Below are 14707 nucleotides of genomic sequence, written 5' to 3' on the forward strand. Positions count from 1 at the left end.
CATGAACACTGGATATGTAGCCAATTTCAACAAATCCTAGTTCATTATTGGAGATGATAACAACAACAACATCCTCTTGGGAAGCGGTAGATGTAGCAACAAAGCAAAAGTTAATTGAATGCAAAAACAAAACCAAGTGTGAAGATAATATGAATATGAAAGCAATAACATTAGTAGCAGTGGGGTGGGTGCAAAGGTAAGTTTTTAGTTGGAGTTTATAATAACCCTAATTATAAGACTTTTAAATTAGAGGGTTGTGATGAGGACCTTATGGTCATAAATGGAATGAGGATGAAATTCTAAGGATTTTGATATCCATATTGAGGGTATTTTACACAGGTAAATTTTCATCTGCTATTTTTGACTGCTGACGCAGTAACAGTCAGTAGAATAGCTCCAAGTTAGCAAATTATAGTTAGAGAGCTAATCTAATGATATAAACATCATGAATGAGGTTAGTATGTGATTTGATGAAGTTTGATACCCATATTGGGATATTTTGGAAAAGTCACTTCTGCCAGATATTTTATACTGTTGTAGAAGCAGCCGATAGAATCCTGGAACGGAAAAAAGAGGAGAGAATGCAAATAAAGACCAATATATGCCTAACAAGTCATAATTAGACCAACAATGTTAAAGTTAAGAAGATTATGAAATCCGAGTACAGTTAAGAACATCGGTAAAGACTACAGTGCAATTAAACAATTGTTAGTGGATCTGTGATCTACTAATCAAATTTTTAAAAGTTATGAACATGATAATTAGACAAAATTAATGTTAAGTATTTAAAGTTAGAGTTTTGGGGGTTTACGAGTAAAAATTTGATGACAGTTCAGATAAAAATTACACTGAGTCTCACTAAAGGACAAAGTGCCACTAAAGTGACATGGCAACCCTAATTAGGGCACCTTCTCCCTCCCTTCTCATTCTGATTCAGCGCTCCCTCGTCCTCCCTCTCTCTAAAATTCAAATTCCAAACTTTGCTCTCACTTTTGTTTAGGATTTCTCCTCCGAAACATCTCCAAATCACTAAACCCCATTCACAAAGATTGTGTCTCTCACTCTCCTCTTCACAACCATCTTATTTTCATGGTGTGAATCAAATTTTTATGGTCTTTTCCCTCTTGTACAACCACGGTTTTGTGAAGTTCCAAGGCCATAGAGTTGTGTTCTTGAGTTCTCTTGAAGAACAACAATTGTGTGTTTGGTTCTCTTGATTTTTGGTGTAAGTTTCTTAAACTTTTCTTGAAAAACCTCATCTTTCTCTCTTGTGTTCATGAGCTCTAACTCTTGAGCATGTTTTTGCAGGTGTCTTCTTTTTTAAAGGAGCATTCTTGTTGGTAAAAGATGAAGCTTGGAGCTAAAGGTGTGAACTTTAAGATGTAAGCTTCACTTTGAGAAAAAATGACCCAAAATGCCTTCATTTCTCCTTTGTAATACCACGATTTTTGTCTAGTGGGTGGGGGAATATTGTTGAAAAAAATTTAAAGTAAGGGTTTTGATGATTGTTCTTGAGGGTGTATGAGTTTTGAACCAAGAAATGGTTGATTTGATGTGTAAAGGTGTCACCTTTGGATCCTTGTGTGGTTTTCATGTAAAAAGATTAACATGAACCCTAAGAGGACCCTTGAACAATTCAGCCAAGTCATGAGGACTAGGGTTTGATGACTAAAATTTTTTAAGAAGTGATTAAGTGTGGAAAAATCCTAAAAGGAATTAAGAAAGATTAATTAAGTGGGTTATCTCTAAGTGAAACCTACTAATCATGATTAATGATGGCTAAAAACTCTAATAAACATAAATAACCAAATCTGCCCCCTTTGGTATAATGTGAATTAGTTGTGTTAAAAATAAGGAAATCATGAATTAGTGGATTAATTAAGGGTAGGTACTAATTAACGAAAGAAGTGACAAAGAGGTAAGCTTAAAAACCCTAATCTACACCACTAATGATTCGGCCATGTGTGCTTAAGGTGGAGTCACTATGTTAAAATTAACACTAAGACCTAATTAGAACACTAATCTAGTAGTTAAGTGAGTGGACTATGCATAATAAACTAATTAATTATTAAACCCTAAAATTGGACTTAATTAGGATTTAGAAGTACTAATTTGCTTATCCAACTTCAAACGGTGATAACCGGTGCTACAAATCTCCAAATGAGGCATGTGATACTTGTTGGAAAGGTAATCAAGTCTATATTAACATAATAAAAGATGAGAATATTATAACAAGTAGGTTGCGCACAATGACTAGAAAACAGAAGCATGTACAGTTATAGGAAAACCGTAAAAGTGAGATTTAGGCTAAGTGGGCTTATGGGAATCCCTTAGTAACTTCTAATAATTATATATATGGCTTGGATGAGTTGAAAATAATCTAAGTTACTTTAGTGATCCTAGAGTGTAATTCTAAGATTATGCAAGGTGCTTAAACTACGTGATTAATTGTATACTAAGTGAACACTTTATAATACACTAAAAACATGTAATTAAGTAATAAATGGTCTAGACTTGTAATGGGCATATTATTGGCATGTAAGAATGAAATGTGGAATCATTAAGTGATTGAGTATTAATGATGTAAATGATTCCTGCTCTAGTTTGCCTAGAGGATTTGGCACTTAAGGGTTTCTTGGAGCATACATATTTTACTGTTGGAGTTGGGCTTGTGATAAGCTCAGTGAGGCAAGCTCCTAGTTCTGGTTGCTCCTCTCTCTTGTGACCCCACCATGATGGTGGGCAGTATGATTGTATTGTATGAAAGTATGTGGTATAATGTATATGTGCATTCATTCACATTCATATATATGTTATATGATTCTTGATGTTATGATGATGCACTGATGATATATATTATGAGAATCCTGGCTAGTGATTATGGTATGTAGGCTGCCTATGACTTGACTCTGGAGCTATTGCATACAGAGGTTGTGTCGACTATCTACGGCTTGACCCTGAAGTCACAAATGTGTAACCGTCTATGGCTTTGACCCTGGGGTTACACAAGGATGATATGATAATGCTATGTTTATGTTGTATGCCTGTATTATATGCTTTATATCTGACTTGTCATGCAGGAAGTGGGCTCAGGGGATTAGAGGATCCTTTATGAACCTTGAGCTTACTGAGATGTGTTATCTCACCCCGTTTGGGGACATCATTTCAGGTACCCAGAGTAGTGGCGATGCTTCTAGGGGCAAGGCCCCCGCCTTGGAGTAGTGGATGACGCTACTGATTTATCTTTATTATGTTTAGACTCTATGATGGCATGTATATTTATTAACATGTCCTATTATCTTATGTTGAGACTATGTGATGTATTTATTTAGGCTCATGACTGTAGTATTGGAGCCATGAATTATTTACTAATTTTTTGACGCTTTGAAATGTATATAGACTTGATGTATGCATTCAGTTATTTGGGCATGGAGCCTTATTGTTTGTATTGACCCTGATAGGGGATCGCAGTCCGTGTGGGAATTGCGAGCTGTCTGTTTAATTATTGTATCTATCAGGTTATTGTATGTGTGGGACCCATGTCTCCAGTTATCCGAAATACAGCCGTTATGTTGTCCGTAAGACTCCGTCAGGAATGACACTTGAGGTCATACCCGGATGGTCAACGGCCACTAGTGATGACCGATGGTTTTATTTGTAGACTTAGATGTCAATGTTACGCTAATTCAATATATCAGATAAACGCTTTGAAAATGTTTTAGAAAATATTTTGGAAAAAGTTTACTCGTATTTTTATAAGACGCTTTATTATTCTTTTAAGATAAAGTCTTCCGCTGCGTATGCTAAATATCATGTATGTTAACAACCGGAGTACTACGGGATGTTACAGAGTTAGAAGACAATGTTTCAAAGTGAAATTGTAATTGAAACGAGAGAGAGGAATCAAGAGCCTGAAATGGCCGTTGAGTAGTTGAGACAGTAAAGAAATGCTGTAAATTTTCTATGGCTTTTATAATTAAATAGTAAAATTAAGTTTGGTTAGTTCAGGTGTAAAATAAAAAGGAAAAAATGGGTTATGGGCTAACCTACCCCGTGGTGGGATGGGCTTGGTGGACTGGCTTAGCGCGCTCCGGTCGAGCCCGTTTTTCACCTCTAGCTAGAACAGTGTGTAGAGGATACGGGTGTTAACGGGTCGAGTTGGCCGAACTTTGATCTTAAAAGACTTAGCTTGTGTTTAAATATATTAGTCTGGTCTAACCTGTTACATGTAAGCTTGGTTTAGCCTGTTAAAAAAAACATAAAACAACAAAAATTTATCCAAACAAAATATGCGATCAACAACATTAATAATTTCACAAAGATTTATAAATTCAATGTATATCCAAACAGAATAATATATAACAAAATCATTTAAAAAGTTCATTTAACCAATAAAATATGGTGAAATGGGTTGAGGAGAGAGGAAAGGTTATTATGACTAGTATAAAAAATATAAAATAAAAATAAAAGTTAGTATACTCGGTCAGTCCGAGATGCTCTAAGACCGAACTTTTAAATTGAAGTCTGAGGCCTTTTTATTAAACGAGCTTTTATACAAATAAGTCTGGTTCCAACAATCCATTTTAGACATGTAAATCCAGACTTTCACAAGCCAAGTCAAAGACCTCTGATTCGTTTATCACCCCTAGTGAAGGGCTTATTATAAATTAAATAAAAAAATTATGAATTTATTGCAATTTTGAAACTATTTACGCATGTATTGCAGTGTGTCACACCCGGATTGGGCGTGACCAGTCACACCTAAGTTAGGCGTGACCCACGAGGCACTCAAGCCTAATTTATGCGTGATTCGTCTGGGGTTGACACGTGGCACAAAAAGTTAACAATTTAACTGTAAAACTTTTGAAGGCCATAACTTTTGACTCGTGTATCCAAATCAGGTAATCCTTTTTTTGATTCCACATAAATTTTTAAGATCTACGCAATGACATCTTATTTGACATATTTTATCTCTCACGAACACAGTTTGAATTTGCAACAATGGTACTATAAGAGCGTTTAAACCTAGAAGCCTCCAAGTTCTTTCTGAATCAACACTAAACACATTCTTCAGCCTACTATAATCTCCATATCCCTATCCTATTGGCTGTATTCTTATCACTGTGAATTGAAATTTTATCTTGTAAGTCGTGATCTAAATTAAAGATGGCACCAAAGTATATTAGTCCATCTATAAATAAGGATACTTAATGTCATAGTAAAATATATACTTTCTACCAAGTGTTTGAAAAAAATAGTGTTTAATATTGTGGAAAAGAAAGTCCAAAATATAAAATAGTGTATAATACTTTCAACCGATTCAAACCGCGGTAACCGAACCAAAAAATTGAAAACTAAAAAAATAAACCTGCAAATTTTAATTGGATTGGATTGATTTTTGGTTTGGTTGGTGAAAACTGATCCAATCCAATATATTAACGCTCTCTAGCTACTTGGGCCTATTCTCCAATCATAGTCCAAAAAATTCTAAACCCAAGACCCATCAGCTAAACCCAAAAAAAATTATTGGTATATTCTAGCAAGTTTCTGTTACTATCTGTCATTATGATTTCAACCTTTGGATAGTTTTTTGCTACATAAATATAGCATTTGAATTGAGTTAAGAATTTGTTTTTATTTAGTTTTATAATTTTCACGTAAATGTGATACTACTATAAAACTTATGTGCCAAAATCTGAAATAAAATAATATTTTATGATCTCTTTGTATTAGTAATTGAGATTAATTTTCGTTACTTTGTTATTGTCTAATTTTCTTTCTTATCCAATATGTGATAAATACTTCAGACCGAGTTTATCAAGTTTCAACTTTTTGTTGCAAATTTAAACTGTGTTTGTGAGAGATAAAATATGTCAAATGAGGTGTCTTTGCGTAGATCTCAAAAAGTTACGTGGAATCAAAAAAAAATTACCTGATTCAAATACCCGAGTCAAAAATTATGGTTTTCCGAAGTTTTACGGTAAATTGTTAACTTTTTTTGTCATATGTCAACACTAGATGAGTCACACCTAAATTAGGCGTGAGTGCCTCGTGGGTCATGCCTAATTTAGACGTGAGTGGTCATGCTCAATCCAAGCATGATATCCTGCAATAGATTTATAAATAGTATAAAAACAAATATATATTCATAATTATTTATTTAATTTATAATAAATTAATTTTTTTCCCTTAGTGGGGAAACATTGCTGTGTCTTATCCAAAAACCAATACTTTCACAAATAACATGAGAATTTGAGACACTACTCAAAAACATGGCTCTTCTCTGTTTCAATTCCTTTACTGTTACCATTCCCCATTCATCATTTCCCTCTTCTTCTTCGTCCATTTTTGCGGTTGGCACGGCCCCTAGTAAGTAACAAATTTTGATTTTTCCTTTTATTTTCCCCTTAATTTCTCCGAAATACAATTGTTGTATTGTTTCCCCCTTAATTTTCTCGAACTGTGTTGTTGGGTATTTCAGTTTCAAGAGCACACGTTGCAAAACTGGGATATGTTATGTTTGTAAAATACGGAATTTTACCTATTAGGCTTTCGTTTTTCAGGGCATGTGAGGCCCTATAATGGTTATAATGGATATGCTAAATTATCATGAAAATGTTTTGGAAATTTTGAAAGTTAAAAAAAAAAAAAAAAAAATCATTGTCGAACTTCTTGAATATCTCGTTTTGAATTGTTCGGCAATTTAAATTTAGTTATTTGATTTAAAAACTAGATATGAAAATATATTAATAAAATAATTGCTTTTCAAAATTCTTTTAATGCTTTTGTAATATTTTTATTTTAAAAATATGTTATTAAATAAGCACTAAACCGGATAAAAAAAATTGCATTACCAAAAGAAATTTTTTTTTAGCAAAGTCTCCTTATATTACCCTGTGGAGAGAAATACAGAAAAGCTTAAAAACCTATTATGCCTATAATATAAAGAAATGAAAAAAGGGCCAACTTGGCCCAATCCGCTTTTAACCAGTAAAAATGGGGCGGCATGGATTGATCCGCCATTAATGTGTGAGTTGAAAATATCAACCCAACAACTCATTTTGAAACAAGTAGCAGATCAACTCTTCCTACATCTCAAAATATATATTTTTCTGGAAATAAAACATGTAACATCTAAATATTTCTCAAGCATAAAAAAGTATCAAGCAATAAATTAAAGAAAAAAGAATGATTTAAACTAATAAATTCATTTAACATAACTATAAAAATAATATATGAAGATTAATTAATAACTTTAGTGTCTTAATATAACAAAATAATGATATCAAATATGTAAATATTTGCAGATGAACATATCATTGCATCCTATAACTTGAATTGCATAAAATTAGTTTGATTTGTATAGATACTAGTAATTAAATCCAAAACAAACTTAAGTTTCTTTTATTTCTTGTGTTAATTTAAGTTAAAAGTGAATAAATAACAATATTTGTGGGAATATAATAATATTATAGCCCTAAAAGAAAAGATTTTATCTCACACAATAGTCACTCATATAGACCAATTAAGTCATATTCTAACATTTAATATATATATATATATATATATATATATATATATATATATATATATATATATTAAAAATTATATGTAGGCTTACTCGACTCGCCACACCAATAACCCTTTTTAATCTGTGTAGCTATAGGCAAGTTATTTGAGTTGGTGGGTTAAAATACACAATTCAACAGTCCCTTCATTTTGGTGGATTCATGAGTTGACTTGACGAGTTCAATCCGTTTTGACTTTCTCTTCTTAAGATTCAATTAATTATATTGAAAATTAGGAGATTAATATTTTTTATGTTGTAGGAGATAATTTCATCTACTACACTCATATAAAAATATATGGTGGCTCGTATTTTCTTTTCTTTTCATATGAGATCACATGAGTCTCACATATTTTTATATATGTAAAAAATAAAATTATCTCATATAATATAAGAAACATTAATCCTGAAAATTATTTGTGCGAACACTCTCATCTTCAAAATGTTATTCTACAATAATATGTTTCATGTGTAAAGACTAAAAACATTATATTAATGAAGAAGATTATACTTACAACATATTTTCGTTTATAACATCTTACAACTATATATCTTAACATTTGATTTCTGCCAATCAACGGTTATTATTTTCGCAAATCAAACTTATTAATTAATTATTGATTCACAATAAATGATAACTGTTGATTGACGGAAATTAACTATTAAAATATAGTTGTAAGAGGTTGTAAACAAAAATATGTTATAAGTATAATCCTTCTCTGTATTAATAATTTATATACATGACAATTATTTTTTATTTGATTAATATCCTTAACAATAATTCAATAGCAATTTCAAAATATTTTCTTAACATAAAACTAAACTAATTTGAAATTGATGTTGTAATCCCTAACCTTTTTAACTTGGTCATAAAACACAAGAGCTTATGGGCAAGCTGGGACAGTGGGTGGAGGAGACATTGCTGTGTCTTATCCAAAAACCTACACTTTCATTTGCACAAATAACATGAGAAATTGAGACCCTACTCAAAAACATGGCTCTTCTCTGTTTCAATTCCTTCAAATTTACCATTCCCCATTCATCATTTCCGTCTTCTTCTTCGTCCATCTTTGCAGTTGGCACCGCCCCAAGTAAGTAACAAATTTTGATTTTTCCTTCTTTTATTTTATTTTTTTCCCCTTAATTTCTCCGAAATACAATTGTTGTATTGTTTCCCCCTTAACTTTCTCGAACTGTGTTGTTGGGTATGTCAGTTTCAAGAGCACACGTTGCTTTGCCCAGAAGGTGTTTGAAGGGTGTTCGAATCTGGACACCCTTCGTTGCAAAAAGGAGGAGTGATGGGATGATTGTTGGAGCTGCTGCTGCTGATGGTGATGGTGCAGATGGAGCCACGTCAGCAGAAGAAGAAGGTGGTGGTGGGTCCCAGTCCCTTCCTCCTTCTGAAAGCAAGAAAGAGGTTGTTCAGGTTGACAAGCTTCCATTGGAATCAAAGCTGAAGGAGAGGGAGGAGCAGAGGCTGAGGATGAAGCTGGCAATGAAGATAAGGTTGAAGAGGAAAAGACTTGTGAGGAAAAGGAAGTTGAGGAAGAAGGGTAGATGGCCACCTTCTAAGATGAAGAAGTTGCAGAATGTCTGATATAAAAACCACAATTTTCATGTCCTGATTCTGGTTATTATTCTAGTTCTGCCTTTATTGTTTTCTGTTATTTGTTATTTGCCCAACCACAATGTCTTGTGTATTTTGACAATTTTGTTAATTTTCAATCATGAATTTTAGTTTATTGAGCTGTCCGCAGTTTGGTTCCAATATTGAAATAGTGGGTTGGATTTTGGAATCCCTGCCCCCCTTCATCTTTATGTCCCATTTTGCTGTGTTTATATAGCTTTGGTATATCTTCTTAATGCTGTTTGTATGTTAAGTAATGGGTAAACAAATCAGAATATAGCAAATTCTATCATTGTCTTCTGATGCCAATATGTATAATTAACTCTGTATCTTGTTTTTCCCAAATGTAATTACCATCTTTTCTTGTTCCAAATTTTTGGAGTGAATCTAATCAAAACCGAACTCTGGTTAACTCATTTTCATTTGGGCTGATAGGCGAGTTAACTCTTTGTTGGTAGTAATTTTCAAAAGAAAGAGTTATCGTTCTCAGGAACGGTTTGTTTAGTTTTCCTTTTTTAATTTCTATTTTTAATTTCTTGAAATTAAGTGATCAATCTTTTAAAACTAAGAAAATTCTAAATGAAACGAGGTGTTTATCAGATTTGTATTAAACAAAATTTAACAGAGAGATATCTAATCACAAATGTATCAATTATAAGGTTCTGGAATTCTTTGAATCATGGATGAAGGAAAAATTTCGCATTCCTGCGTTTTTTAGCTGCTACGGCACTTTAGTATCAGAATTCGAATTACTATGGCTGTTTTATCTGAAACTTCCCAGTTCCAGATTTTAATCTTTAGAAGGATCTTTTCCCAAAGTCTTCTAAATCTTTAAAAATTATATCAAAGACCTCCTTGGGTTATCCCTAACCTCAAGGGTTCAATTAACAAGGGACATAACCTGATTTCCCAATCACAGTTATGCAAAAATTACTCCAAGATCCATTCCCATGGTGTTCTTGAACTTAAAATCAAAATCTTGCTAATCAAATGAAACTAAAGCAAACCATCACAGTGTTCAGAAAAATAAAGACTCACCCAATCATTGTGAATCCCAGAGAGGAAAAGATCAGAAACCCATATTCAAAAATATTACAAATCTAAAAGTAAAGAAACATGCATCACAAACATTCATGAAAGAAAACTCAAGGTAAAGTTACAAACCGGTTCTTAACGAGTCAAAGTTCCTAAACTAGAGCTAGGAAGAAAAAGATCAGAAATGTGAAAACAGTAGCTCGTATGCAGATCCGTGGTTCCTTTCCTTGAAGTTGCGTTGTCAATGCACTTCGAGATCAAGAATTGAAGAACAAGCACCAGCTTTCAAGACAATTTCTTAACACTCAGATTCGAAGAGAGAAAATACAAAGATTCTAAACGTAAAACTGAAACTAACAAGTACGGTCTCTGACCCTAAAATGACTCAGACTCCTATTTAACTAAAAATTATAAAGTTTCCTCAAAATGCATTGCTGTCCATCCATCTCTTTGTCCATCCAATGGTTCAGATTTGATCTTGCTTTCAAACTGCAGTAAAAATAACAAAAGAGAATAGTAAATCACAAATTACCTCTTTCTCTCTTTTTTTTACCTTTGGGCTGATTGGTACTCATTTGGCCCATTACCATGCACTAATATCCAGCATTCACCTCAAATATTATAAAAACTAAGCCATTAAAAATAGTCATAATTGATAGCTAACAAAATACCCCAAACTTAATTAATTACTTGCCCTCAAGTAATCAGACAAACTTCACTCATAAGTTAGATATCAACACAGATATGATTACAATAACTTAGTTAAATTAAATCAGCCATCCGTGCAAAACATCACTCTTCTTAAAGCTTTGACCAGGTTTAATGTCAACCAATTCCTACAACCAATTAATCACCCAACTCCAGTCAATCAGCAATTACATAAACATTCAATCAAAAATTCATGCTCATTCATTTAGTTGCAACCCTTAACTTAAAATGATTCAATTGAAATTCCACTGAATTTCTTGCCAGATACATTCAATCATTCATACTCTCTCCTGTTTATAAGGGAGGTCACTCATTGTCATTATGCATGAATGCTTTCAACCTACACTACCATTTAGAAACTTGAAGTCCAATATGCTATCTCCATCAAAGGGTCTTTAAGGCTTGTAATGAGGCAGGGCTAGGATCTTTGTTTTTCTAGTCACTTGGCTAATTAAGCTAACCCTTAGTGTCTAACTAGTCCTCATTAGCTCTTTCTGATTTTTGCCTAAACAAGACAAAGGGAAATTAGTGACTCTCTTCTCCCCTTTTTATAACTTCTTTCTCTCTTTTTTTTTTTTATTGAGCACCTTCACAATTTTTTTTACTTTTGCCTTTTTCCTCTTTTCTTTTTTTACGGCAAGCTCAGAGATCTCCTTTTTTTTTTTTAAACAGAGAACTTTTTTTATAAAATCACTTGTTCCTTTTTTTCTTCGATTTTTTTTTACCTCCTGATCCTCTTTTCTTTTTTTTTCCCTTTTTTTTTTACAACCAATTTCATTTTGCCTCATTTAGCTTATTGTATTTCTGAGCTAATGAGAAGTAGCTAAATACTAAAACAGCTATACAAGGTGGACAAGGAAATTGGCTCATAATATCAGGGTACATGATCAGAAAAGAAAGGTCTCAGGCTCAAATATAGGGACCAAGGGATATAATCAAAGGGTAAGGCTTTTGGCTCTAGGCTATACATTCAGAAACAATGCCCCAATCACACAGAAATAGCATATTAGTCATCCAAACAGAGTGCAGTATTCAAAGCACCAATGCACAATGACCACTCACAAATGAATAGAGTGTTTAGGTTCAAATATCTCACATGGGTTGTTAATCAGTGGGTTTTCAGTGAATCATCAAATTAAGGATCACAAAAAATTATGGCTTGTAAATTTGATTTGCAGCTTATATAACTACTTATCAACTAAGCATAGATCCTTAATTGACTCGGAATTAATTTAATTAAATCTGGCTATACTTAATCAGTGATAATGTTAAACACATCATGCTATAAATTATTTCCATGTTACCACTCAAATAAAATCAGCACAGAACAGAGAGAATTATATAATTTTATGGACCAATCAGCAAAGAAATGGTAATAGCAATTAATCACCCCAAACTTAAAATCAAGTTGGGTCCTCACAGCAGAACATAAATATATATAAAAACAATAAATTGAAAAAATAAATAAATAAATAAATAAATAAATTATAATAATTAAATTAAGAACCTGGGTACCAACAAGAGATTGGGCTGCTGTTGTACTGAAATATGAATCAGTGAGCAAATAGAAAGAAAATGAATCTGTTAATAAATAAAGGCCACTCAGAAATATCTCAAAAGGAATCAACAATAAAATAAATAAATAAAATAAAGCATTTACAGAATATAAGAAACACATTTACAATTTTATTTGAATACTCAAGATAATCAAATAAAACTGTTGATGTAAATGGATAGTTGAGGGCTGTAATAATTTCAACACAAAATGCACACGTCTTATTTGTATTATAACAAGGACTGTATGCATTTATAGAAGAATTTTAATCAAAGAGCTTTAACTCAAAATACAACAACTCATTCTACCATAATTAATTTGATGCATTCTAATTTATCTCCTTTTGGCGATTTAGTCTCATCACATACCTCTAATACCAAAGCCTGAAATCCATTAGGAAATATAGCATTGGATTACAATGGTTTTCAATATGGTCATTAAGCACATGGTGATAACAATTATAAATGCATGAATACATACAAATGCGTGTGTCTATCGTCAATGTTACAACAGAGAAACAAACACCTATAAATGACAGTAATTTAACAAAAATATCATATTCAGAAAATTAGACATACCACTCATGTAAGATAAAATAAAAATATATTTTGAGATGAAACATTTCACAGGCACATGCAAAATCGCAAAATCAGGGAGTACCTACATTTCTTGGCAATATTGTTGTTTTCATTTCTCACAACATGTCAGATAAAGGTAAGATAGAGTTGAGAGTATACAGACAAGGAAAAGAAAAATAGGATATAACTCAAAGCAAAAATGCAACAGTGGTTTAAGTGAAAGGAAAAGAAAAGAAAATAAATAAAAATATAAATATAAAGATTAAAATTAAAATTCCTCACATGAAATCAAACCCAAACAAAAAAAATTATTACAATTCAGAAAAAAAAATAAAAAAAAATAAAAAAAACAAAAAAAAGTCCTAAATATAATAAAAATAAAATAAAAATTAGAACCCAAACGATCGGACTAATGGTTTGTCTATCAAAGGGAATAATGGTACACAGGATCAAAAGAATAAAATTAAAAGCAAAATCAAATTTTTTTTTATTGAACATACCCGAGTTCGCACAGCGGTGAGGAGAATTTGAGAGAAACGAACCAAGATCTGTATGTAATGAAATCCAAAGGTTCTCGCTTGAGCTTGGACGAAAATGAAACCCACCGCAATATCAACCCCTATGCAGCTAAATCGACAGCAAACAAGGCGGTGAAGAGCAACTAAAAAAAAATGGGTATTCTCGGCTGAACTTGAAGAAAGAGAGATATGGGGTTTTCTTTTTCTTGGGATAGTACTATATATGACTTATGCAGGGATAAGTCATGTCACTGCCTTGTAATGCCTTTTACAGGTTACTGGACTATTTTCAGAGGTACAATAATGGTTCAAACCATCGTCTGAAATACCTTTGTATTCAGCTAATCTCCTAACTAGATCAAATAGTTGAGATTGATTTGTGCATAAGTGATTGGGAAAGAAGAGAGGTAAGAAGGAAGAGAGAGGAAAATAATGGGAAAAAATAATAATAATCTGACCATTGTCTGTTTTGAAAAGATAAAATGTGTTAAGAGTGTAATGGGCTAAACACTATTGGGCTAAAAAAAATTATTCATGTAGAATTAAGCTCCATATAATTTGTAGCAGCCCATAACACACTTGTTTCTTCTCAACTTAATTTTAATGGGTTTATTAGTCTCAGATAGTTTGATCAAAATGTAAAGTCCTACCCATTTACGTGTTATCTTTCAGTTAACAGATTGCTGGGCAAATGAACTTAAAAGGATCAAACACTCAAACAAAGGTTCAAGTGAACAATCAATGTTATAAACTCAAGCTTCTCACTCTCCTTTTTTATTATTACCAAGCCACGCGCACACTCTTATTCCCTTCAAGTGACTTGTTATTTTCAATATTTACTTACCCCAAACTTAATAACTCGCTCACTCTTAAAATGCACACTCACATTATAAGCCTAGCTTAACTAAGGTCTTCAGTCAACTCCTTTTTTTTCATCTCAGAACAAATTTCCATTGGCTTAAAGAGGACAACACTACACATGGACTGTAACACAAACAAAACTCCTTCGTGGAACTAAAACACAAACACACTTGTAAAAAAAAATAAAAAAAATACGAAGACTTAAACAAAACATAACAAACTAACTAACTAACCACTACTTAAATCCTATTTAATGTT

General features: G+C 32.5%; 1 protein-coding gene across 2 annotated transcripts; it reads left to right on the forward strand.

Annotated features, from left to right (window-relative positions):
* The first annotated feature begins 6258 nt into the window (after window positions 1-6258).
* LOC133290469 (large ribosomal subunit protein cL37) lies at window positions 6259-9323 on the forward strand. Of its 2 annotated transcripts, none has more exons than XM_061488549.1 (2): window positions 6259-6369; window positions 8782-9323. In XM_061488549.1, exons 1-2 carry the CDS (start codon window positions 6273-6275, stop codon window positions 9162-9164), a joined length of 480 nt encoding a protein of 159 aa, XP_061344533.1. In that variant the 5' UTR covers window positions 6259-6272; the 3' UTR covers window positions 9165-9323. The 2 variants fall into 2 exon arrangements, with proteins under 2 accessions (XP_061344533.1, XP_061344532.1); XM_061488548.1 differs by lacking the exon at window positions 6259-6369 and adding an exon at window positions 8438-8658.
* The last annotated feature ends 5384 nt before the right edge of the window (window positions 9324-14707 follow it).

Source organism: Gastrolobium bilobum, unplaced genomic scaffold (assembly GCF_033153095.1).
Source record: "Gastrolobium bilobum isolate Gb01-03AN ecotype WA unplaced genomic scaffold, APGP_CSIRO_Gbil_v1 utg13981, whole genome shotgun sequence".
Taxonomy (NCBI): domain Eukaryota; kingdom Viridiplantae; phylum Streptophyta; class Magnoliopsida; order Fabales; family Fabaceae; genus Gastrolobium; species Gastrolobium bilobum.

Bases quoted from the DNA above. Each gene is read 5' to 3' on its own strand.
- LOC133290469 (XM_061488549.1), top strand. From the start codon at position 6,273: ATGGCTCTTCTCTGTTTCAATTCCTTTACTGTTACCATTCCCCATTCA. The intron at 6,370-8,781 runs GTAAGTAACAAA...TGGGTATGTCAG, and splicing joins TGCGGTTGGCACGGCCCCTA to TTTCAAGAGCACACGTTGCT.